A 27,330-nucleotide genomic window follows, 5' to 3' on the forward strand; every position below is an offset into this window, starting at 1 on the left:
TATACTGAATAAATGCATAGAGCAAATGCTTGCATTTGATGCCAATATGCACGCGGTTACAATTAAGTAGATAGTCGATTATTTTTACTATTATTTTTTTTTAATAATTATTATAATTCTTGTTCCTGTGAACGCTGCTTTAAATTTAGTAAATAGGTTGTAAGTCATTTTTTCTTAAAATTTTAATACATTTTTTATTTTCATGCAGATAAAGTATCTATATGAATCAAAGTATGCCCCATTTTTGTATCAGGGGGTTTGTTTTTTATCATTATTATATGGGCTATTTGGCCACGTAACTTATGTAGAAATACTAACACGTATACAAGAATATACATATTACATAATCATCAGCGTCAGAAATTATGCGTATAAATTATTAATAATTTTATTCTTATATTATGAATTTAGCTTATTTTTTCTCATCACATTTTTTTCGAGTTTCGCTTCATCGATTATTAATGGATTTACTTCGGTATTTATATTTTAATATGCACCCACCTTTCCCACGACTCAGAACTGTTCGTATCGAAATTACACCAATATAAAAATTTAAATACAGTATAAAAGTATGTATTATTATATAAGTTAAGAAATGTTTATGGAATACCAACGTAGCGACAAAGGACAATCTTATATTTTCGTAGCCGCATCTGCGATAAGTTCATGATCACCCTATTGTAATACTTTTAGCAACCAACGTGTTAATAACATTACAACATATATATTTTAATTAATAAACAAAAATAAACGCTTAACTAGATTTTTACTCTGGCAGCCTAAAATTGTACACCTCCAGGACTTTTTGGTTCATACTACCAGAATAATGAGATGTTCGGCAATAGATAAATGTAATTACTAATGTTTTTGAAATACAAAAAATAATTAGCGTTAGTAAAAACTTCCCAAAAACTTCCATAAAATGATTCTTTATTTTCTCGTATGTTATGAAAAATAAAATGTAGCTATTTAATTAATTAATAAGCTATTCCAAAGTTGACAACTGACACTGTCAAAAGCGTCAAAACAGTTGTCAGTTGTCTCTTTGACATCTTATCGAAGTATAAAATACGAGAAAACAAACAAAGTTATTCGGGTCTAGGCAATAATTAAACATATAATAAAATGGGAAAGGTTCAATTCCGTGACATTTCTCCCGCTTTACAAGCTTTTAGAAATTTTCTTCTAGGCGTAAGTAATATTTAATAAATTTGTTATGTAACCTCTACATGCCTATAAAAATTAATATATATATAATTACTATAAAAAATAATATTTCTACACGTTTTATATATGACGTATGTAATGTAATGCTTTTATTTTTAGAGGAAGCATACCAATGCATTAAGATTTGAACCACTACTAGCTGCCAGGACTCAACCCCCTCCAGAAATTCCTGATGGACCATCCCACAAGTATGTGTTAATAATTATTCATAAAATACATTGTGATACTTGCATAGCAAAATACACTACGCAATACCTGTAGGGATTTCTAAATATAAAATAAAATAAAAAAAAACAAACTGCTTGGCGGTTTGTTTTAGTTGGTATATTAAAAAAACAATTTTGAATTAAGAATAACAGTAAAGTTTGGAGAAAATACATTTATATGCATGTTCTCCTTAAATTTTCTATGATTATTTTAGAAGTTCCATCACAGGACAAACACGAGTCAAACTTTTAAATATTATCCTAAACATAATAAGAACCTGTAATTAATAAATACTATGCAGTTCTCTATTTTCCAGTTTTTTGTTTTTTTTTTTTTTTTAATGCAGATATGTGATCTAATTCAAGATTATTTAATTGAATTAGTTGCTACTACTAGAACTTAAAATGCTTATTCAATGTTATTTTCATTAGTACCACAGCTGACAACCTTTTTTAATTTTCAGACACGCCCACAATTATTATTACACTCGTGATGGAAGGAGAGAAGTCAGACCACCAATGGTTATCACACAACAACTGTTGACTGACAGCAGTGCTGACCAAGCGTATGTTTATTTTAATTTTTAAATTCCAAAAATATTTAAATTACTTTGATAAATGCATTGAATATGGAAACACAAGAATTAAATTTAAGGTACTTGTGTTAGACTGTCTGGTCAGGTTAACAGATAAACAGAATGTAAGCTTAAGTGATTATCTTAGTCCCGATATTGTGGGGCATTAGCAATGTAAACAGTTATGTTGGTGACCACTGACCATTGGGTACCATTTACCAGGTTGCCTATTACATATAAATAAAAGAATAATAATAAAAAATGTATGTATTAATGTATTGTGTCTGTCTGAGTTTCAATTAATTTTATAAAGCTTTTTACATTTTTAATTAAAATATTGATTTTTTAATATTAATCTCTTTTTACAGAACTCCAAAAGCAGCTGCGACTGTAAGACCAACACCTGGAAAGTTGTATCACTGGGACAAACATTACGAATAGAATTAAAGTGGATCTATCTGTCTTAAATGGAACTAGCATCTACATTTAAAGAAAAAAAGTAGACGAGTCATACTGTTTGAATATTTTATTTTACACAACACAAAATGTAGTAACACTTACATAGTACGAACTATACAACAAGAAAAGTTATCAATAATCAGATTCCAATAAACAGTTAATATTAAACCCATGATTATTATTTCATACCTTCATATTTTATTATAATTTTCATTCACACTACAATACTGACAGATTATACATATTTTCTTACAACAGAGAATGTATTTAGGATCATGATTACATTTGCCTAATATAAAAATATGACTTTAATCGCTGGTGTCTGTGGTGTCAGGCGTCCGTATATGCATCATTGAGAATGTTCCAAAGCTAAAGGCTCTGTTTCTCGTCGGCCGTCTAGACCGATAACGAAACCTGTGTCATTTATCGCCATCCACTTGTTTCCTAAACTGCATCGCATCACCATAGGCCTTCTTAACTGCCTTTCTATCGGTGGGTTTCCTTGATTCGACCAGTTTAGCTTGATCTACGCTTTTGTCTATACCCAATGATTCCAACTTATTGGGGGGCAGCCATTGCCAAGTACGTTTAACGTCGAAAAATAAGACGAGATAAAGGATCGGTTCGTGAGCGTAGTTCTTCTTAAGGTTTAGAACATCTTGGGGTGGAACGGGGAGAGGAACCCCATTGTAAATAAAACCTTTTGGCATCTTCGGGTCAATGATTAAAGCTGGATACCATGGATAACCTCTGTAATAAAAAACAATTAATTTTATTAACCGACTTAAAAAAGGAAGTAGGTATCATTATAGTAAGTTTAATAACACAGACAAGTTGAATCCAGTTTCTTTCTTACGGAGATATTGTAATTGATTTTCCTAGAGGCATATTTACTGACCTGCATTTAGCCCACACAAGCTGTAATGGTTCAAGCTGAATATCGGGCTGTGCACTTTTCACTGGGGTTTTAGATGTAGACGACCTCGTACCGCGACCCTGAAAAAAATTGTATAGCTTATTTTTTTCATTCATCTTTTTTGGCAGATATTATATTGATACAAAATGTTACTTAACTGAATAATATTCGTAAAATGTATAAATTAAAATTAAATTGAGTTTAAAATTTAAAATAAATTATAAATATATTCATTCCATACTTTAATTGAATTTGACTGTCGTTGTCGCTTCGGAATCAGGATAACGATATAGTTAACAGTAGTTGAGTTTTATTATTTTTTTAAATGATTTCTTTTTTCTATTTATAAAACTAGCAAATTACATTAAAAGTAATTAGATTTAGATCTGGTTAGCTGTGTCGCGCTTTAATCCGCGTTAAATATTGATCACATATCAATCCGCATTTATATAAGTCTGCTCCGAATCCTCTGAAATGATGTCATATGACCTCTACAACTTTTAAATCTACATGAATTTTTTTTTAGTTAGCTGGCTAGCTACAATACTATATTTTACGACGACCTCCATGGTCGAGTGGTGTGTACACCGGTTTTCATGGGTACGCCACGCTGAGGTCCCGGGTTCGATTCCCGGCCGAGTCGATGTAGATTACCTTTAGTTTTCTATGTTGTCTTGGGTCTGGGTGTTTGTGGTACCGTCGTTACTTCTGATTTCCATAACACAAATGCTCCAGCTATTTGCATTGGGATCAGAGTAATATATGTGATGTTGTCTCATATATATATAACGAAGGGAACGTTGGAGATTGTGGGCGATCTTCTTCCATCATGTACATTAAGAAACGCGGCGAAGTCGGACGTTCATCAATTATTAGCTTTTTTTCATATCAAACAACCCTTGGCAACCGTCAGCTGTCAACCATCTCAGTGTTGTCCACCATTGTGTCCGAATACGAAAATCGATTAGGATTTGACGTTCCGTTTTTCAATCTCCGACATATATATTATTCATTTCCAGCTTTGAAATATTATAACATCCACTTCCAGTCAGGGTTTACAGTATAGATGTAGATAATGAGAGGTGTATAGTACGACACAAATTAGATGTAGCATCGGAAAATGCAATGGAATGAAAATAAAACCGATTACTGCCGATTTACACAACCAATAGAAATAGCTCCCTATCGCGTCATTCGACGCTATTCGTCGCTATAGATTCACGCGTCAGAGAAAGCAAGTCTAGTAAATCGGCGCGTCAAATTGACGAATATATTAGGTCATATGATATTACAAGTTATTACGTTTGTGCAAAGATCATATTCGCGTGAGAAATAAATATTGATAATTTGGTATAGCGTACTCAATTCGGATGTGATCGGTTTTACGAATTTTGCCGATGCGACATCTAAGTTGTGTCGTACTATACCTTAACGGGCGTGGTGGGCGGCTCGACGTCGGAGGCGTCTGCGTGCGCGGCGCGGCGCTCCCGTCGGCGGCGCTCGGGCCCGCTGCCGCCCTCCACCGAGTCCATGGTCTCGTTGTAGCTGGACCTGGAAACAAGTATAAATATAAATATGAGACAACATCACATACATTACTCTGATCCCAATGTAAGTAGCTAAAGCACTTGTGTTATGGAAAATCAGAAGTAACGAAGATACCACAAACACCCAGACCCAAGACAACATAGAAAACTAATGATAATCTATATCGACTCGGCCGGGAATCGAACCCGGGACCTCGGAGTGGCGTACCCTTGAAAACCAGTGTACACACCACTCGACCACGGAGGTCGCCAAAAGTATATTAAATAACATCGCCTCATATAAATAAACAAAAAAATATTAGTAAAATAACATTATTAGCAAAGTTGCCAACACTATGAAGTGGTACATTATGGCGGCTGTACACTCTCGGACGAGAGCTCTTGTACTGCCTCGCCGAGAACTTCACGCGAGTCGAGCACAACCCCGTACATTCTCGTTGGTTCAGTTGCGACTGCGCGCATCGAGAACATGAACGCCTTGGAAGCTCAATGTTAACTGAAAGGCACGAGAATGTACAGCAGTGCTCTCGCCGTCGCTCGCGAGGCAAGCGAGACCCTTTGACTCGGGCGCAAAAATCCGCCACGGGAGCGAGAGAAGAGACACACTCTCGTACGAGAGCACTCCTCCAGGAGTGTACAGCCGCCTTTATATAATTGCCGTGCGCTCTAAAGATAAAAAAAGTAAACATTAACGCAGTTTATCATAATATAACATAAATAGGAAATTAAAAAAAAATTCAATATTTGGGTTTATCTAAATAAAATTATGCATACATAACTATACTATATACATAGCATAACATAACACGCGACTACACTTAACGAATAGCCATAAGCGAAATGGTCTAACAAGATGAAACTAATACAAAAAATCCCTGAGGAACGTGACGATGAAAGTTTTCACGGAAATTCGTTAAAAATTCTGTTGTTAGAAATATGGAAATCGGTTTATGGTTATTTAATTTCGTCTATTGGGACTTGAATTTTTTGTTGATAAAGCTTGAAAGTGTCGTCGTATCATCGTCAGTTATACATTATAATAGACTATTTGACAATGCGAAAAATAAATTGTGAGTTATTGTAATCAGTGTATATTATGAGTTGAAAAATGTTTATTTACTAACGAAAGTTGAAAATAATACTTAATTTATTCAAAAATCAATAAATAAAAAGGCATTTTTTCAAACGCTTGTCACGTGACACAAAACGCTCTTGATTGGCCGGGCTTATGATGAAGTCACATACTTGTAAACCTTGCTTTTCTACTATATGTAACACAGATTAAAATACAGCAAAGTGACGTCACCGACCCCATTGCAGCGCCATATTGTCCAAGTAGCGTTTTCGCGCGTTATTTAAATATGGAATTTTTATATGATATTTTTCGGCAAATATGTACTGAAAATAAAAAAAACAACTTTTACTGGGTTCCTTAACCTCAACTAAATAATATAAAATGGATTTTAAAAAGCTGTCAAATAGCCTATTAAGAATATGTATATTCTTAAATTATATAATAAAATTTTATTCACCCATCGCTCGAGCTAAAGGAGCAAGAGTGGTCGGACGCGTTCTCGTCGTCGTAATGTGTGCACGACGAACACGACTGCGACCACACTGAGCTACTACTCGAAGACCTAAAAAAAGAATCATTATTAATACACTAGCCTTTATAAATAACTAGCAATCCGCTGATATGAAATATACTACAGAATTTGTTTATTTATGACATCACATTAGACACTTCTAAAATTATCGAAGTTTCTTTACTGTATTGACCCACGTATTACATACAAAAGCCGAGATGGCCCAGTGGTTAGAACGCGTGCAACTTAACCGATGATTGCGAGTTCAAACCCAGGCAAGCACCGCTGTTTCATGTGCTTAATTTGTCTTTATAATTCATCTCGTGCTCAGCGGTGAAGGAAAACTGCATGTGACAAATTTCATAGAAATTCTGCCACATGTGCATTCCACCAACCCGCATTGGAACAGCGTGGTGGAATATGTTCCGAACCTTCTCCTCAAAGGGAAAGGAGGCCTTTAGCCCAGCAGTGGGAATTTACAGGCTGTTGTTGTTGTTATTTAATTGTTACCTAGATAATGCGAGATCACTGTCGGAGCCGACCTCTCCGGGCGGGCCGCGGTACTGCAGGAAAGACGCCCCGCCCGGGACCGCGCCGTCGACACCTCCCATGCCCCTTCAAAATAAACAAAAATAATAATTACTTGAAACTTACCTTTTAGTTAATCATATAATATATATATTAGCTTAAACGTTGATTTATTTTATTTTCTCAAAATTAAACAAACTTAAATAAACATAGCTTATGTTCTAGGGTGACCAAAATGGAGTATCTTTTTATAGGACATGTGACAAAAAAAAACTTCTCTCTAATTCCTTCGAACGTATAGTACGACACAATTTAGATGTAGCATCGGCAAAATTCGTAAAACCGATCACATCCGAATTGAGTACGCTATCCCAAGTTATCAATATTTAATTCTCATCCGAATATGATCTTTGCACAAACGTAATAACTTGTAATATCATATGACCTAATATATTCGTCAATTTGACGCGTGGATTTACATAAATTTGCTTTCTCTGACGCGTGAATCTATAGCGACGAATAGCGTCGAATGGCGCGATAGGGAGCTATTTCTATTGGTTTTGTAAATCGGCAGTAATCGGTTTTATTTTCATTCCATTGCATTTTGCGATCCGATGCTACTAATCTAATTTGTGTCCTACTATACTTGATGAAAAATTGAAATACACGTTTATACTGAGTTATATGACCAATCACCTGCGTATAAAGTAAAATAAAACATATTTTTATAAGTTCAACCGGTAACTGAGATTATTATAGTAATTACAATGAATAGTATTAATTATTTCTAATACTGTATTTAAAAGTGATTAGAGCTCAACTCACAATTAAAGAGGAAAATCTTTTTTTCCGTAAAGATTTTTCTCCATACAGGTCTGTAATACTATACATATATAAACTTACATAAAAAAATGATTATTATTACACACAGATAACATTATACTTATATATGGCTACCTAACGACTTCTATATAATATGTATATGTACTTATATTAGATGAAATGAATGTTAATGTTGTCTTGAAGATACTCTTGCATTTACGTGATAATGACTTATATTATCGTGATACCTAAAAAGGTCAGGAGATGACACGGACTTATCTTTGTCCTGTTTCCTCGGCCGGCCGCGTCCTTTCTTCCGGGGCGAAGTCTCCAAGTTCGTCCGGCCCATGCTGGCTGATAATGTAGGCAATGACGCTATAACATTTTTTTAAAAAATTTAAAAAAAAAAAATTTTTTATTTGGCATGCTTTGTAATAAATAGAGTTTTATGACTTAGATATGAGTCGAGATGGCCCAGTGGTTAGAACGCGTGCATCTTAACCGATGATTGCGGGTTCGAACCCAGGCAAGCACCGCTAATTCATGAGCTTAATTTGTCTTTATAATTCATCTCGTGCTCAGCGGTGAAGGAAAACATCGTGAGGAAACCTGCATGTGTCTAATTTCATCGAAATTCTGCCACATGTGAATTCCACCAACCCGCATTGGAACAGCGTGGTGGAATATGTTCCAAACCTTCTCCTCAAAGGGAGAGGAGGCCTTTAGCCCAGCAGTGGGAATTTACAGGCTGTTGTTGTTGGCATAAATAGATAGGCAAAGTCTATTACAAATGTTGTTGTATGTCTTTAGTGATGCTGTACTCGTCATATTAGTCTTTTTAAAGTTAGTCTAAATTATTATAGCTTTCATTTAAATACTACCAATTGCATATATTTTACTCTGTTAACTTTAAGACAAGGGGCACCACATATCAAAAATATTACATTAAGAAACCCTTTCTTCTTTTGTACCACCTCAAAAGCAATACCTCTTATTCACTCAAGATTGTCTGTAATAGTTTTAGCAATATGAGTTTCCAAAAACAATTGTCCTTGCGATACCTTTAGTTTAGTTAGGCCACATAGAACTATAATACATCTTACACTATGAATTAATATAACGGTATAGAAAGGGTTGCCCTTTTGTATAGATAAAAATTTGGATTATTATGAATACCTTATAACCTTATTTAACCTTATAAAGCAAGGATGGAATATTACCGTCAGATCCAAAGCTCTTAGGCGGCGTCGCTAAAGTAGATGGTGTAACTAACAATGTCGGTTTTCTGAGGCTTCCCAGCATTCCTAGAACTATAGCATAATTATAAATAATGACTTTATAAATGATTTATAAATTATGTTAAATTATTGAATAGTATTTTATTTTTTGTGTAAAAAAGACAAGATTGATACTCATGCTTATATGGTATTTAAGAATAGAAAAACTTTGTTGATATTCTTTATATCAATGTTAGAAATATAAATGTGTTTTTTCAAACATAGTATTAGTTTGATTTGTATAATCAAATTCAAGCAATACAAAGAGCCACATTTTATTCAAACTCACCAGGAGTGTCAGGTTGCTTTGGAGGCGACTTTTCTGGAGTCGGAGTAGCCAATTTTTGCGTGCGTTCCACACTCTTTCTGGTCACAAGGGGAGCCTCAGAGTCTGTCGTTGGGGTATCTGGATAACAAATAACATTATATTTAAAAAATTAAATGAAGCATTAATTATGAAATGATTTTGAATTAATGAGCAAAATAAATTGCATATACTACAATATATATATATATATATATATATATATATGTAGAGGACGACCAAGGAAACGATGGATGGATTGTGTGAAAGATGATATGGCTAGAAAGAATGTTACTTGTGAGATGACGTTTGACAGAGACCCCAAATAAAATTGGGATTAGGGCAGGAGGATGAATGATGATATATATATATATATAAAATGTAAATTTCGACTTATATAGATATAAAATATACAGTGCGCGTACCGCGGTCGCGCGCGAGTGCGGCGCCGGCGCGCCCGCGGCCCCGGCGCCCGCGCCGCCCGCGCCCTCGCCCGCGCCCCGCCCACCAGTTGCGGTTGGCCTTGCTCTGCGCCTTCGACGGCGGCGACGCGCGCTGCAATGCCCAACAACAATGTCATTATTTACTCGCTGGTTTAGTGGCTCAACATTTGGCCACAGGTCCAGAGATTCTGGCAAACTCAGGCTCGACCAAAAACAGTAACATTAAAAATCTGGAAATTGCAAGTGTGTGTATTCCCGTAGTGCACAGAGTACGTACACCATTTTGCGCCATCAAAATAGTCGCTCTTTCCATTCATTCTTTGCTGTTCCCTGGGATTATGAGATTGACAGTAAAAAGAGTGTAGACAGTCGCTCTTTCCATTCGTCCTTTACTGTTCCCTCGCATTATGAGAGTGACTGTAAAAGGAGTGTACCTGTGTTTGCGCAGACAGTTGTGCACTATAATGTGTCCAGCGAAGTTGATTGGTCATAATATTGGCCACCGTGACCAAAATTGGCCGGACAATACATTATGATGATGATAATGATGATGTCATCCCGCCATATGATATTTATATACAAATTTTACTTAAAGTAGGAAAGTTTGATACACCAAGTTTGATACCAATACAGAGTAATAACAAAATATATTTAATAATTGTATGTTACCGCACTGTTCTCCTCGTCTGTATCTCTGCTGACACTCGGGTTGCGGCGTTCACTGCGCGCAACGGACGCACCTCGTTCGCTACGGGTGTCTGCAATAACATATAGCATTACATTAATACATATATATTACAAATATATAATCATAATATAATTCTGATCTACAATTATAACAACTATGTCTTTCAAATCTTTTTATGTAACAGATTACGAAACATTATTATTATTTTTAATTATGAACAGTGTGTGGTTTTCCTCAGAGTAGAATTAAAAACAAAATAGGAAATTTCGTCAGAGTTGACCCGTGATGGATCTCAAACTGTTTGCAATTTTGATACCATGCTATCGAAATCAAAATAAACATTATTCAAGTGAGCCTTTACAAGCACTTTTGAATCGTCGTTTAACAATTAATTGAAGCTACCACCGGTTCGGAAAGTAGATTCTACCGAGAAGAACCTGCAAGAAACTCAGTAGTTACTCTTTTTCAACATTTAAAAAATACAATCATATTAGTTAAATACAATTATATATGTATGTAATGTATCCTGACTGGAAGTCAACAGGTATTAGTTTCAAGCCTTTTTATCATGTACAAAATCTAAATAATAATAATAATAAATATGAGACGACATCACATACATAGCTGAAGCACTTGTGTTATGGAAATCAGAAGTAACGACGGTACCACAAACACCTAGACCCAAGACAACATAGAAAACTAATGGTATTCTACAACGACTCGGCCGGGAATCGAACTCGGGACCTCAGAGTGGCGTACCCATGAAAACCGGTGTACACCACCACCATGGCCATACCACTCGACCATGGAGGTCGTCAAATATATGTATATATAATAAATATTATCATACATAAATACTTACAGTACGACACAAATTAGATGTAGCATCGGAAAATGCAATGGAATGAAAATAAAACCGTTTACTGTCGATTTATACAACCAATAGAAATAGCTCCCTATCGCGCCATTCGATGCTATTCGTCGCTATAGATTCACGCGTCAGAGAAAGCAAGTGCATGTAAATCGACGCGTCAAATTGACAAACATAATAGGTCATGTGATATTACAAGGTATTACGTTTGTGTAAAGATCATATTCGCGTGAGAAATAAATATTGATAATTTGGGATAGCGTACTCAATTCGGATGTGATCGGTTTTACGAATTTTGCCGATGCGACATCTAAGTTGTATCGTACTATACTTAAATGAGCAAATGTTTTTCAAATGTCTCTGCCCAAGCCCTTATAATGTGTTAGTGTAAGGTGCGTTACCGGCGGTGCGCTCGCTGTCGCTGCTGGCGGCCTCGCCCGCCTCGCCCGCCTCCCCCGCGCCCGCCAGCCCCGCCATGCCCGCCTCGATCACGTCGCGCCGCGCTTGCCGGAATATTATCGCGCACTGCTCACGCATTTTTATTCCAGCCCTGGCGATAAAATAAATAAATTTATAGGTTAATTATTTTTTTATTATTCATCATAATGTATGATTGTGTTGTAATAAATACAGTAGTACTTATCAAAATATACATGCTTATTTTTTTACACAGAGTAGGCAAAAGTATTTTACAATGCTGTTACAAGCTTACGTTGTAAATGACATATAATGCAAAATAAAACAATTAATTGACAGGTATCGTGAGACATTCGTCTAGCTAATACAAAATACAAAATTAAAAAATCATACTAAAAAAAAAACAAAGTTATTTTTTAGTTAATTAAAAAAAAAAAAACAAAAAAAATGAACACAACGACTAACAACTACGCAGTATCTTAAACACATTTAACAAATAATTCAAGACGTATCATATAAGACTTATCATATGAAAATTACATTAACTTACTTGTAGAAAACCGTATCCTTATTATTGTACGTGAGGCAGTTATCGATCATGAGTTGGAAGTCTGTCTCGACCTCGTCGATCGTCTTGTACGAGCCTTTGTCCAATTTCTTTCCCATTGTGCTCAAATCCATTGGGTGTTTCACTATTGTACTATAATCTGGTACCTATAATGAAATTTTTTTGATAATCATTAAAATTACATAGTATAAAGCAAAATCGATGTCTGTTTCTATGAATGCATAGATCTTCAAAATTACACAATGAATTTTGATGCGGTTTTTTCAATAGACAAATTGACTCGAGAGGAAGGTTTATATGTATAATACATTCACAATATAGTAGAGAAACACTAATAATCTTAGTTTCTAAAGTGATGTCGTAGGACGTAGAGGTTTGTATTGTCTAATGACTGAAAAACTGTGAACGTTGTAGGACATTCTGTAGTATAGTTATTATAAGCATTGCACCCGTGCGACGCCGGGGTGAGTTGCTAGTTTAATATATTTACAAGTCGAGGTTAATAGTCAATATGTACGAAGAACGTTAAATTTATGCTTGAAACAGTGACTGGACAAAAATAAATATATCAATTTGTTTCTATATGTGGTTTTCTAGTATATATTACATAACAATATGTTACGATTTATGCATAACTACAACTCTTAAAGACGTTCAATAAAGTTGAAAATTGGGACACAAACTAATTATAGAAGAAGTGAATAATTTTATTTTAATATATCGGTACGGTTAGCAAAATAAAAACAAAACTGATTTTACAGGCTACCGTACACATCGTCCTAGTACCGCGTGTTGTTTTAGACTTAAAGGCTACCCCAGTGACGTTAGTAGTACAAGTGTACTGGCCTCATAACATTTTAGCGATTCTAATAACCACCGGCGCCTGTTACTCGGGGATTCGGCCATGCTGGTGACGGGAGGGAAATCCGGTCTCAAGTCTCAAGGAACATTGTCCAGCGCTAAGCAGCTACGTACACAGTGATGTTAAGCTGAAACCGCACTTTAGCGTTTTAGCTTAGTTTAGCTTAAATGCGTCGATTAATATTATATCTAAATAATAATATGATTCAAACCGCACCACAGCGGCGCGGCGCGGCGTGAAGCGACGCAGCGCGGCTTGTTTGGGCACCAAAGAATATTTTGCCGCGCCTCTGCCGCTAGTGCGGTATAGCTAGCGGCGCGGCGCGGCCGAATGTCATATACTCAGTTCGAGTTCAACTAGCAGCCAAACAAGACGACGCACGATTGACGAGGAGAAATTGATATCGATATAAATTTCTCTTTTGACATTCTCAAATTGGTATGAAAACGAACGGTGTCTTTCAAGAGTCGTGGAAAAAGTTTGTGATATTTGTAGCGAGAACGTGGGATGTCATGTATCCATGTAGATTTCGTACATTTCCTTTTCTCTAATTTTTCTGCCTCTTCACATAGTAAAGACACCGCGATTACTTTTGCAAAAGTTTCGTCCATCTTCAATGTCGTCTAGCTACGCACTGACTAGTGAAAAGGCCGCAACGCGCCGCTCCGCTGCAGTCTAGTGCGGTCCGCGCTCCGCGCTCCGCGCCTCTAAGGTGCGGTTTCAGCCTTAGGGTAGAGTACTGTCGCTGAGTACCTCGAGCGGGTCGACGGGCTCGCTGAAGACGTCGCTGTGGTCGGCGAGGCGCAGCAGACGCAGCAGCTTGTGCAGCGCGGCGCGCTCGGGCCGCAGCGCGTGCAGCACGCAGCGCTCGCACACGCGCGTCAACTCCGCCTTCAGACGCTCGCGCTTGCGCACCAGCTCGCACAGCAGCCTGCCAGCACGCACACGCAACGACACAGCTTAGATGCAGCATCCTGCCACACACCTCACGCAAACGTAACGACACAGCTTAGATGCAGCATCGGCAAAATTCGTAAAAACCGATCACATCCGAATAGGATATTCTACGGTGTTTAAAATAGTACTTCCAAAATGTTGTATATCCTCATATAAAGACACGAAAAATTATTTAGGCAAAATAAACACCTTTCCTTGTCCGAAAATGAAATTAATATTTAACCTTTTTTATCCCCGCAAAAAACGCTTTCAGTCATTTTGGTGACGTCACACCTGTATAAATAACGGTCCATATTCATAAATACGAGAGGCATTCTGCTTTTAAAAATCCGGTTTGTATTTTAATAAATACATACGAATTTCATGTTTACGCAGACATAGTTACTTGTAATATCATATGACCTAATATATTCGTCAATTGGACAAGTCGATTTACATGCAATCTGCAGCGACGAATAGCGTCGAATAGCGCGATAGCGAGCTATTTCTATTGGTTGTATAAATCTGCAGTTATCGGTTTTACTGAATTTGCCAATGCTACATCTAAGTTGTGTCGTACTATATTTCATTATAGTGGCCTCATAGAATCACTTATGAGTTGAATTAAACATAAACTTACTATCGGTTCGGTGAGTTGGTAAATACTAAGTGCAACCTTTTATCTTTAATGTAATCTTGTATTATATTATTATATAAAAATATAAATTAGTGTATTTTATAGCTCTATAGCTTTAGATTTTTTAATAGAACAAGTAAAAATAACAGTGGAATTTTACTATAGAAACGTATACCTATACAAATACTGAGGAAGTAAGTACATATTGACTTTGCGAAGTCGGAAACTAGGTGTTATTAGTTTGCCTCGTGTTAATGATTGTCAGTATCAGTCTGACTGACTAAATAAATATCGACTATCATTTCCAAAAATATATTTTTTTAATATTTGTACTAAAGATAGAACAGTGATTCCCAAAGTGGTCCAGGCTTACATCCAGGGGTCCACGGGAGACATGATGGGGGTCTACGTAGGCGTGAATAAAAAATGGGAGTCTATAAGATGTTAACGGGGGTCCACAAAAATTTATCTGCTTTTATAGTAAAGAGCAAAAATGTATGCATAGTTATATTACCTTATTAATTTTTTCTTGTCATTCTATTCTTTAAATAGATAAAGTGTTAGGAAATGTATTATTTTTCGTTTTTATTTTACCTATCGGCATATAGGAACGGAACTCAGAAGCGACACAATTTTTATTTTTTGGCAACTTTACGAATGTGGTAGAATTGTAGCGGGTCCACCAGAAAAAATAAAATTTTGAAAGTGGTTCACGAGAGTTATAAGTTTGGGAACTACTGAGATAGAACATACCTTGCTCGTTCGAGATCTTGTCTTATCCTCTGCCAGTATTTCAACTGATTGCAGAGTTCGCGTATGTTGACCGTACCATCTTGGATACCTCTACTGCCTGGAAAAAAATATTTAAATACAACATAACTATCATATTCTCAACATTCATCATCACAATAAAAAATAAAGTCATATTAATACAGTGCTCTGGATGTGGCAAACGGAAAACACCAATGCTAAGTATTGCTTTTTAGAGTTAAAATATATTAGTTGGTATCAAATCAGATGAGGTTGCACAAAACACACACAGTGTGGCAGTGAGATAACGAAAAAAAAAAAAATACTGCATATCAGATTGGTATAATATAACCTAGAAACTATGGGGCAGGGTCCTTATTCACATAAGGATTATTTTTTAAATTAAATGAAAAAAATTGTATCATTGCTGTATGAAAATTTAGACAATGCAGTCTATCCGGGTCCAAATTTTTATTCCAAACTAGTCGTCGCCTGCGTCTTATGTGTTTTAGGGGGTAGGTTGTCATGTGTTAAGCACAAAATGTAGCCTACGTCCTTTCTTGCGGTTCTTGCTTTATTGCATATTTCATCAAAATCGGTTCATTCGTTTGGTCGTGAAAGGGCGTCAGAGAGACAGGGTAGGTTTGGCATGAGCGGTCACACAGAGAGACAGGGTAGGTTTGGCATGAGCGGTCACACGGAGAGACAGGGTAGGTTTGTCATGAGGGTCGGCTTACCGTGGTGGCTGGTGAGGCTCTGCAAGCGGCGCAGCAGCGGCACGCCGTTGCGGCTGTGGCGCTTGAGCGTCCAGTAGGCCAGCAGGCGCTTCATGAGCGCGGCGCGCGCGGCGGGCGGCCCGTGCGCCAGCTGCGCGATCTCGGCCACGCGCTCGGCCGGCAGCGTCGGCACCAGCACCACGGGCGCCCACGTGCGCTTCAGCGCCAGCACGCGCCGCGCCTGCGCACACACCACCACTCCTTATACGCACTGCTCGCACTCACCATCGAATACTTATCAAAAGCACCTTGCTTATTCCTGTTGGGTTAGGTCAGGATAGACTTAAACTGTCTGACTCGTTTTATATAGTCTGGATTTGACTCCCATACGTACTTATATACTTATAACTAAAGTACTATTTTTTTAATACAAAAATTACCATATCCATCTCGTTTTATATATATTTTAATAATTGATATTTCTTTCTAGGCGGAAGTATTTCAAAATCCAGATATATTAGAGAATGCCCTCGAAACGGTTGCCTTATTTGGTATGGTCGATAAGGAGTTTGCGAGAGACCACAAAGCATTCTTCTTTGCTAATGTAAGTTTAATATTATAATTACAATAAATGAATACGTAACTATATTCAAATTAAGAAGAAACAACTCGATTATAAAAATATATCGAATGTCTGCTACTATCAAATAAAATATTAATTATGTAGTAAAACCTACCCATTTCCCTTAATAATATAGATCATGACCAATGATATTCTCATAAACAGATATGTTATACCCATACTAAACAACAGAAAAAAGTGTACCGCGCCGGGGACCGTTTATTTTACATTTCGTTACAAGTATGAAGGATAACTTGATAAAAACAATAAGTAAAAGGAATAACTAGATGTTTTAATTACGCAAAACGTATTAATACATAATTATGATGTATTATAACGTATTACTGGCGTAATTATGATGAAAACGACTAAAGGCAAACGTCCCAATTAGGACGTTTTCTAGTCTTCACTTTTTGCGCGTTAATGACATATCTGTTTATTAGAACATCATTGGGAATTTTCGTATTTTTTTTTTGTTTATCATTGAGACATTATTTTACAAAAAACATTTAATTTCTGACGCCAAAACACACGATAAATCGATGCACTTAACTATACTCCCGTCTTGTGACATTTATGAGTTAATATGGCAATAAATAATTTCTTTGGCAGGTTATATCCTTGAAACAATTAAAAAACATGTAATACAAAAAATAAACTCAAAAAGGCTCAAAGGCCTGTGTTCTTTCACAGATACAAATAAATAGTTGAACGAAAAAAAGAAAACTAGTATATGATTTATACCTGTTTTATTTTTTCCCGGCCTTTCAGTCTTACCGCTGATAAATCTGTAGACTTGTTTTCACCTTCAGATTCTTGCGCTCGTCTCTCCTGCGACAATAAATACAAATTTTAACTCAAATCTAAAGAATATTTTTTATTTCTTTGTTTTAGGTTTGGGGGTTGGACTCACAATTAAATTTGCATTTAGAAATATACCTATTTATGTGCAGTGATGTTGGTTTGCAGTAAATTAAGTTTTGTGCTGAAGGTACGCTATCCATTTAGAGCAATACCATGTCTACATGCACTCACTTTCCCTGACGCAAGAATCAATAGCGACGAATAGCGTCGAATGCCGCGATAGGGAGCTATTTCTATTTGTTGTGTAAATCGGCAGTAATCGGTTTTATTTTGATTCCGATGCTACATCTAATGTGTGTCGTACTATACTTTTACTGTTACTCGTATTTACATTTTAAAGGAATACATAGTATTTTAGAAGTCACGAATTCAACTTAGATGACATTTACGAAAGAATCATCATCAACCATATTCAGTATATCCTTTCCTACATTAGTTCCAAGTATCTATAATATAGAAATATGCATTTTTTTTATAATGGAATAGGTTGGCGGACGAGTATATGGACCACCTGATGGTAAGTGGTCACCATCATCCATAGACAACGCTGTAAGAAATATTAACTATTACTTACATCGTGCCACCAACCTTGGGAACTAAGATGCTTTGGCTCTTGTGCCTGTAGTTACACTGGCTCACTCACCCTTCAAACCGGAACACAAAAATACTGCGTACTGTTGTTTAGCGGTAGAATATCTGATGAGTGGGTGGTACCTACCCAGGCGGGCTTGCACAAAGCCCTACCACCAAGTAAAAATTTTCTATCAATATATTCAGAAGACAATTCGCTTGTTCATGTGGTGTTTACAGAAATTATTTATACTCATTTTTATATGAGAATACAGCATTTATATAACACGGAACTGTAAAACCTTTGAAAACAATTTTTAACTAATAATAGGCTATTTAACTGGTTTTTAAAATCCACTTTATATTATTTAGTAGAGGTTAAGGAACCCTGTAAAAGTTGATTTTTTTTATTTCTAGTACATATTTGCTGAAAAATATCATATTAAAAATTCCATATTTAAATACCACGCGAAAACGCTACTTGGACAATATGGCGCTGCAATGGGGTCGGTGACGTCACTTTCCTGTATTTTAATCTGTGTTACATATAGTAGAAAAGCAATCATAAGCCCGGCCAATCAGGACCGTTTTGTGTCTCGTGACAAACATTTGAAAAATAGCATTTTTATTTATTGATTTTTGAACAAATTAAGTATTATTTTCAAGTTTCGTTAGTAAATACATAACCATTTTTAAACTCATAATATACACTGATTACAATAATTCACAATTTATTTTTCGCATTGTCAAACATATTATCCTATTTGTCAAATATCAGCGATGATTTTTAATGTAAAATAGTTTTTGTTTAAGTTACTGATATTTCTATATTATTCATAGTCATCCCAAATCAAGCAAATCGGGCTTAGAATCTCTTAAATAAATAAATGCAAATATAAATCAGAGTGATATCATTGTTATTATTACCTGCAATATATGAGCTGGAGTGTGTGTGTCGCAGTATGCCATCTTTGCGACTTGCACCGGCTGGCTCGGGTCCCGCCCTGAGCCGGCCGCTTCCATTTTCATATACAACCTAGAATATGACAACTTGTTACATGGAGATCACTTGGTGTAGAGTTTTCTTGGTGGTAGGGCTTTGTGCAAGCCCGTCTGGGTAGGTACCACCCACTCATCAGTTATTCTACCGCCAAACAACAGTACTCAGTATTGTTGTGTTCCGGTCGAAAGGATGAGTGAGCCAGAGTAACTACAGGCACAAGGGACATAACATCTTAGTTCCCAAGGTTGGTGGCACATTGACGATGTAAGAAATAGTTAATATTTCCTACGTTGTAAGGAATAGTTAATATTTCTTACAGCGTCATTGTCTATGGGCGATGGTGACCACTTACCATCAGGTGGCCCATATGCTCGACCGTCAACCTATACCATAAAAAAAAATGGAGCTCTCGGAAAACGACATTTACTCCGACCACGGTATAGTAACAAACTACACATAACTACATCCCAATAACACGTAAATAGAAATATAATATATATCAAAAGATATATAAACTACGTATTATTACATATTTGCATACATTAATTAGATATGGATAGGTAGTAGTTTCTCAAACGATGTTTAAAGATTGCGAATGATTTAGACTGCCGTATATGTGGGCATTGAACGCATAATATGATTTCCTACATAATATGTATGTGTCGCCAGTTTGGCAAGTTTGGTTGAAGCATGGTACGAAGCATTACTTGTACTCTGTAATTGGCTTTTCCTCGTCACTTTAGATAAAATGTATTTTATTACGATATTTTCAATGGACATTAAATTTAAAGCTCCTTTCCGTTTGGATTATCACTTATCACATATGTGCGCTGCTTTTTACCGTTTGGATTTGGCGCGAAATTAATTAGAGAAGGAATTCTCTTCTTTATTAACGTCAACCTAATAATATACCGAGTCGAGATGGCCCAGTGGTTAGAACGCGTGCATCTTAACCGATGATTGCGGGTTCAAACCCAGGCATTTCATGTGCTTAATTTGTCTTTATAATTCATCTCATACTCAGCGGTGAAGGAAAACATCATGAGGAAACCTGCATGTGACAAATTTCATAGAAATTCTGCCACATGTGTATTCCACCAACCCGCATTGGAACAGCGTGGTGGAATATGTTCCAAAAACCCTCTCCTCAAACGGAGAGGAAGCCTTTAGCCCAGCAGTGGGAATTTACAGGCTGTTGTTGTTGTTGTTGTTGTGTTGTTGTAATAATACAAAACAAACTGTTACTTGGTGGTAGGGCTTTGTGCAAGCCCGTCTGGGTAGGTACCACCCACTCATCAGTTATTCTACCGCCAAACAACAGTACTCAGTATTGTTGTGTTCCGGTTTGAAGGCTGAGTGAGCCAGTGTAACTACAGGCACAAGGGACATAACATCTTAGTTCCCAAGGTTGATGACACATTGACGATGTAAGGATTAGTTAATATTTCTTACAGCGTCATTGTCTATGGGTGATGGTGACCAATTACCATCAGGTGGCCCATTTGCTCGTCTGCCAACCTATACCATAAAATAAAATAAAAATAAATACTGTAGGATTAAAGTTAAGTAGAGTATATTGTAATGAGTGTCCGTGTGTGAGTGTATGTGAGTGTGTGTGAGTGTATGTGAGTGTGTGTGAGCTCACCCGGCATGCTGCGCGCACGTGACGTGGAATGTCCGTGTGTGAGTGTATGTGAGTGTATGTGCGCGCGTACCCGGCCTGCTGCGCGCACGTGACGTGGAATGTCCGTGTGTGAGTGTATGTGAGTGTATGTGCTCGCGTACCCGGCCTGCTGCGCGCACGTTACGTGGAATGTCCGTGTGTGAGTGTATGTGAGTGTATGTGAGTGTATGTGCGCGCGTACCCGGCCTGCTGCGCGCACGTGACGTGGAATGTCCGTGTGTGAGTGTATGTGAGTGTATGTGAGTGTATGTGAGTGTGTGTCAGCTCACCCGGCCTGCTGCGCGCACGTGACGTGGAATGTCCGTGTGTGAGTGTATGTGAGTGTATGTGCGCGCGTACCCGGCCTGCTGCGCGCACGTGACTTGGAATGTCCGTGTGTGAGTGTATGTGAGTGTATGTGAGTGTGTGTGAGCTCACCCGGCCTGCTGCGCGCACGTGACGTGGAATGTCCGTGTGTGAGTGTATGTGAGTGTATGTGAGTGTATGTGCGCGCGTACCCGGCCTGCTGCGCGCACGTGACGTGGAATGTCCGTGTGTGAGTGTATGTGAGTGTATGTGCTCGCGTACCCGGCCTGCTGCGCGCACGTTACGTGGAATGTCCGTGTGTGAGTGTATGTGAGTGTATGTGAGTGTATGTGCGCGCGTACCCGGCCTGCTGCGCGCACGTGACGTGGAATGTCCGTGTGTGAGTGTATGTGAGTGTATGTGAGTGTATGTGAGTGTGTGTCAGCTCACCCGGCCTGCTGCGCGCACGTGACGTGGAATGTCCGTGTGTGAGTGTATGTGAGTGTATGTGCGCGCGTACCCGGCCTGCTGCGCGCACGTGACTTGGAATGTCCGTGTGTGAGTGTATGTGAGTGTATGTGAGTGTGTGTGAGCTCACCCGGCCTGCTGCGCGCACGTGACGTGGAATGTCCGTGTGTGAGTGTATGTGAGTGTATGTGAGTGTATGTGCGCGCGTACCCGGCCTGCTGCGCGCACGTGACGTGGAATGTCCCTGTGTGAGTGTATGTGAGTGTATGTGAGTGTGTGTGAGCTCACCCGGCCTGCTGTGCGCACGTGACGTGGAATGTCCGTGTGTGAGTGTATGTGAGTGTATGTGAGTGTATGTGCGCGCGTACCCGGCCTGCTGCGCGCACGTGACGTGGAATGTCCGTGTGTGAGTGTATGTGAGTGTATGTGAGTGTGTGTGAGCTCACCCGGCCTGCTGCGCGCACGTGACGTGGAATGTCCGTGTGTGAGTGTATGTGAGTGTATGTGAGTGTATGTGCGCGCGTACCCGGCCTGCAGCGCGCACGTGACGTGGAATGTCCGTGTGTGAGTGTATGTGAGTGTATGTGAGTGTGTGTGAGCTCACCCGGCCTGCTGCGCGCACGTGACGTGGAATGCGGAGTAGCAATTGCTGCGGTGGCACTGGATGCAGGCGCCCGCGCCGCGCTGCTTGCACACCATGCACTGCAGCTTCCAGCGCGCCGCCGGGATCATCTCGATCGAGTCTGCGGACCGACATTACCGACATGCCTTACCGTCTCGGCCAATACACAGGCGAGATGGACGGACTGGGGTTGCCATTGTTGCGTCAATATTAAATTAATTTATAATAAATATATATTGAACAACAAACACATACATTACTCTGATCCCAATGTGAGTAACTAAAGCACTGATGCTATATGGAAAATCAGAGGTAGCAATGGTACCACGAACATCAAGACAGTATAGAAAAATAATGAACTTTTTCTACATCGATTTGGCAGGGAATCGAAACCGGGACCTCGAGTGGACTCCTCAACACGGAGATCGTCGTTATTTATATACATTTATAACAAACCGATAGGCTCCAAGAAGACTGTGTTCGCGAAACGCACTTCGGGTATCCAAAGGGCGCAAACGACGTGAGCCCATGTGCCTTGATCTGTCTGTTTGAACGCTCCTGAAAAAATATGTCTTTATATAAACATTTTCCATTATGTTGTGATGATATCCTACTGATGATATGCACGTGATATTATAGCTTTGTCGTCTGTACGTAAACATGGCTACTCTATTTCCTCACTATGATATATGGTCGAGCCTGCAAGCCGACATGACAGGAGACTTTGAGCACTGTTCCATACAACAGCTTTAGTTATATGGCGGTTCTTCTCCGTAGAATCTTCTTTTCGAATCAGTGGTATCTTCACTTAATATTTTCGTTAAATGACGATTCAAAGGTGCTTCTAAAACCCTACTTGAATAAAGTATATTTTGATTTTATATTCCAAGAATGTAGTACAGTCAGCGTCAAATAACTAGAGACGCTAAGGGTATTCAAATAAATAGACGCAATCCAAAAGTCAATAATATCGGTACAAACAAAGGTTCCTTATTGTTGTCAACAATATACCTATAATACGACACAACTTAGATGTCGCATCGGCAAAATTCGTAAAACTGAGCACATCCGAATTGAGTATGCTATCCCAAATTATCAATATCTATTTCTCATGCTAATATGATCTTTGCACAAACGTAATAACTTGTAATATCATATGACCTAATATATTCGTCAATTTTACGCGTGCACTTGCTTTCTCTGACGCGAGAATCTATAGCGACGAATAGCGTCGAATGGCGCGATAGGGAGCTATTTCTATTGGTTTTGTAAATCGGCAGTAATCGGTTTTAATTTCATTCCATTGCATTTTCCGATGCTACATCTAATTTGTGTCCTACTATACTCGCTCAAAAGGTCGAGACGTTTAAAATGTCATATAGATCGTTTCAGTCAAACCACCATAAATATGGTTACAGTCATCTCGCCAGTGGTGTCCAAGCATTCTAAGTGTTCAAAAATACAGAACACGTTAGAAAAATAAACTTTACTGCTATATATTTTAAATATAATTTCTCACATCAATGAATATTAAAATATTTATGCATAAAGTGAAAGGGATAGAAATTACTGCAATCCTTTTTATTTTAAGCACGAAGTCATAGATGTCTTGTTTTTTAAAAAAATCGTGCATAGTCGTTTAAGACACTTAATTCGTTAACCAGCTAAATCTATATGAGCAAAATTTACAGGGGGCACTATTAAACATCATAATATTTAATGATTACTTAATATTAAAAAAATTCGAAATGCTATGTACGCACGACACCAAAAACAGAGCCAAATGGCCTATGAGATAATTAGAGGGGCATAAATTGTTCAGACGTGATCTCAATGAGTTATGAGTAGACTTTAATACATGTTATATTTAATATTGTGTCCTTATAATCCTGAGACAAGGTTTAATATTTTAAGTCAAATACAAAAAAATAAATGTGAAGCTGTAATAATTATATGATACATTACCTCCTGTGTTAGGACATAAGACACAATTCACAAGACGCGAAGGCGACTGTAAGCACCGCCTGCAAAGCCATTGCCCTTCCGGAATGTATGGCACCTGTAAGAATTATATTTCCTATCTTTAATACTTTACAAATAAATAAAATTCAAATGTCAGTCTTTAATTTTAAACTAACTGTGTAGTTTGATAACAAGTAAAACTAGCAAAAAATAAGTTATTAAATAATTAATATATTTAATAGAATCAAAATTTTAATATAAAAAAATGGAATGTTTTATAACAACCTCTAATTGAATTTTGATAAACATATAGTTTTATATGCATAAATCTATAAACATATGTATAGTACAACTTTAGATTGTATTTAATGTACTAACCCCATAACAATCCTGATGTACAGCTAAGTTACACATGTCACAGAATAATATAACATTAGTGTTTTGACATTCTCCATCCATACAAATACAGCACACGGCATCCTCGTCAACAGTTGCTGTTGTCTGCTGGCCATTCTGAGTTGCCTGCAAAAAAAAAAATATTATTAATTTCATCTTATACACAAATAAAATGCCCATGGGGCCAAAACTCATATGATATAGCCAGCTTTTTATACTGCTATATATTTTTATTTTATATTATTTATTATAGATTATGTATATATTATTTAAAAAAAAAAAATCAGTGTGGGCCACGTCTCCCAAGAAGACGACAAAAATGATTTCCAGCGAAGATCTGCTGATGTTTAGTATAAAATATAAAACGCCAAAATGTAATTTAATATAAAATGTAAAAAAAGGCATGGGCATCTGCGAGCCTGTGGATGTTGTAAATTAAATAAAAAAAAAAGATATAGCCAGCTCAGCCAACTAATATAATATACTGGATGAATATTTTCCATATGATCTCATGGAGATGAGGCCTTAGGCCCACTTGGAGTTTCACAGGCTATGACTTTATTTTTTAAACATTCCATATAACAAAGTTTATATTGAACAATAAATAAATATTCCCTAATATCACCAGTACAATTATGAATACTATAACAATCTTACTTGAAAATATGATTCTTTTTCCAATCTATCCATCAATAATTCCAAAGTATCAACAGACACAGGCGGCAAACTCTGTTTGACTCTGTTCTTGTTGATGATAGATAACCAAGCTGTATCTTCTTCGTCCACATCATATTCAACTTCTCCATCTAATTCTTCAGCAGACTTCTCGATAAAACGTATATAAGCATTAGGGCGGGCTGGGGCATCACATACTCTTTCATTGTAATCCGGTATGAGCTGTAAATAAATCATATAATAAGTATATTAATATTAGTTAACATTGAGAGATGGATATAGTTTTTGATATAGCTCAATTAGCCATAGAGCTGAGATGGGGCAGTGGAAACCTGCATGTGTCTAATTTCATCGAAATTCTGCCACATGTGCATTCCACCAACCCGCATTGGAACAGGTGGTGGAATATGTTCCAAACCCTCTCCTTAATGGAAGAGGAGGCCTAAGCCCAGCAGTGGGAAATTTACAGGCTGTTACTTTACTTTACTTTTTTTCAATTAGCCATTGCTATGTAATTGCAGGCAATAGTGTCACAGGTCTGTTCAGTGCAATGTTTCTTTCCTCAAAGAGATTGCATGACAGTTTGTGTGTATCATTAAATAAAACAATTGTTGAATAATATTGAAAAACATATCATATAATTGTGTTACTCAATGGTACTTGTTGCTTAGTCCTAATGTATGTATATATTTGAACATCATATTATTGTATTTATTTAATTTGTAAATTATTAATTTTCTAGGGCACAAATCACTTAAGTAGATTCTATGCAATTGTTCTGGGTATCAAATGTAGTATACAAAATTAAATTTTATAATATAGTAACTAAATAAAATGATAAGTAAAAGTGTATATTTCGAAAATAATAATATGTATGTTTATATTGTTTAAATATAAGGAATGTTATTGTAATATGAAGTAAGGTTATAATTTATATATGAATAAATTAATTATCAAAACAAACTTAATCACCCGAAATGTAGCTTCTGGCAATTTGACATGTGGTTCAGCGGGTGGTTCAACAAAGTGCAATGGCTTTTCCAACTCTGAATTTTTCTTTTCCCACTCTTCTAATGAAATAATTGGTAGAGGCTGGTCAATAGGAATTCTACTTATTTTACCGTCAATCTCAAATTGTACGACTTTCTGAGCTTCCGCGAAAGTCAAAGCTTCCTTAGGGGGACTTTGAAGGGCAATATCTCCGGTCGGCACCGCAGCCCGAGCTCTTCCTTTTTTGCGGTTATTAGTTACAGCAGGAGTCGCCGGTGTCGGATTGTCATGATCGTAGTTAACTAAATGATATTGCAAGCCACACAAGCTTTTGTATACTTTGTCGCACTTTTCTAAAGGACACTGATATGGAGGAGGTCTGTTTTGTCTTAGTTTTTTACAAAACTCCAAAACATCGAAATCTAAACCCATTTTTAGTGTTTAAAGTACAGGTAAACCAAATGCCATCGTAGTGTTATATGTGATATCGATGACAGTAACAAATGCCCAGTTATGTGGACAGTGCTACTTTTAATTTCTAGTTTAAATGCACGTTTTTATAAAAAAGTGAAAGGCATATCGAAATTGATTATTGAACTAAAAAGCAAAGAACGCAGTTAAAACGACCAACTGCCAACGACAACATGAAACATTGACATTAAGACTATATTTTTGTGTTGTTGACTTTTGACTACTGAGATTTACCTTATATGTAATCTGTGATCAAAATTATACCAAAAACTCGGATAATTTAGACATAAACATATATTACATTAAGAAATAAAATTAGAAGTGTTATTTGAATTGATGTTATTATAGACAAAATCAAGTAAGATTTATTAATTTCATTCAAC

At 37.2% G+C, this 27,330-nt stretch overlaps 2 protein-coding genes across 4 annotated transcripts; one reads left to right on the top strand and one right to left on the bottom strand.

The window, feature by feature from the left end:
* The first annotated feature begins 1,007 nt into the window (after positions 1-1,007).
* Positions 1,008-2,635, top strand: LOC124532718 (NADH dehydrogenase [ubiquinone] 1 alpha subcomplex subunit 7-like). Its single transcript, XM_047107756.1, has 4 exons — positions 1,008-1,191; positions 1,327-1,415; positions 1,898-1,999; positions 2,377-2,635. The coding sequence occupies exons 1-4, from the start codon at positions 1,126-1,128 to the stop codon at positions 2,447-2,449; spliced, it is 330 nt and encodes a 109-aa protein (XP_046963712.1). The 5' UTR covers positions 1,008-1,125; the 3' UTR covers positions 2,450-2,635.
* LOC124532716 (bromodomain-containing protein 1) lies at positions 2,519-27,159 on the bottom strand. Of its 3 annotated transcripts, none has more exons than XM_047107752.1 (23): positions 26,459-27,159; positions 25,469-25,708; positions 24,794-24,937; positions 24,419-24,512; positions 22,910-23,011; positions 22,436-22,574; positions 19,319-19,427; positions 17,702-17,788; positions 16,357-16,576; positions 15,623-15,719; positions 14,050-14,227; positions 12,417-12,580; positions 11,851-11,999; positions 10,560-10,648; positions 9,873-10,002; positions 9,433-9,549; positions 9,087-9,176; positions 8,115-8,220; positions 7,027-7,131; positions 6,463-6,567; positions 4,811-4,934; positions 3,366-3,463; positions 2,519-3,217 (listed from the first exon to the last, which is right to left on the bottom strand). In XM_047107752.1, exons 1-23 carry the CDS (start codon positions 26,906-26,908, stop codon positions 2,887-2,889), a joined length of 3,468 nt encoding a protein of 1,155 aa, XP_046963708.1. In that variant the 5' UTR covers positions 26,909-27,159; the 3' UTR covers positions 2,519-2,886. The 3 variants fall into 3 exon arrangements, with proteins under 3 accessions (XP_046963708.1, XP_046963709.1, XP_046963707.1); XM_047107753.1 differs by having other exon boundaries at positions 8,142-8,241; XM_047107751.1 differs by having other exon boundaries at positions 8,115-8,241.
* Positions 27,160-27,330: the final 171 nt, after the last annotated feature.

This window comes from Vanessa cardui, chromosome 10 (genome assembly GCF_905220365.1).
Source record: "Vanessa cardui chromosome 10, ilVanCard2.1, whole genome shotgun sequence".
In the NCBI taxonomy this organism is placed as follows: Eukaryota; Metazoa; Arthropoda; class Insecta; order Lepidoptera; family Nymphalidae; genus Vanessa; species Vanessa cardui.

What these genes read in the sequence shown, in the direction of transcription:
- LOC124532718 (XM_047107756.1), top strand. Translation starts at nt 1,126, where the DNA reads ATGGGAAAGGTTCAATTCCGTGACATTTCTCCCGCTTTACAAGCTTTT. An exon ending in TTAGAAATTTTCTTCTAGGC is followed by an intron (nt 1,192 to 1,326) that starts GTAAGTAATATT and finishes TTTTATTTTTAG; the next exon opens with AGGAAGCATACCAATGCATT. An exon ending in GACAGCAGTGCTGACCAAGC is followed by an intron (nt 2,000 to 2,376) that starts GTATGTTTATTT and finishes CTCTTTTTACAG; the next exon opens with AACTCCAAAAGCAGCTGCGA.
- LOC124532716 (XM_047107751.1), bottom strand. Translation starts at nt 26,908, where the DNA reads ATGGGTTTAGATTTCGATGTTTTGGAGTTTTGTAAAAAACTAAGACAA. An exon ending in AGTCTTCTTGGAGCCTATCG is followed by an intron (nt 22,575 to 22,909) that starts GTTTGTTATAAA and finishes GTCGGTCCGCAG; the next exon opens with ACTCGATCGAGATGATCCCG. An exon ending in AGCCCGTCGACCCGCTCGAG is followed by an intron (nt 12,581 to 14,049) that starts GTACTCAGCGAC and finishes ATTTCATTATAG; the next exon opens with GTACCAGATTATAGTACAAT.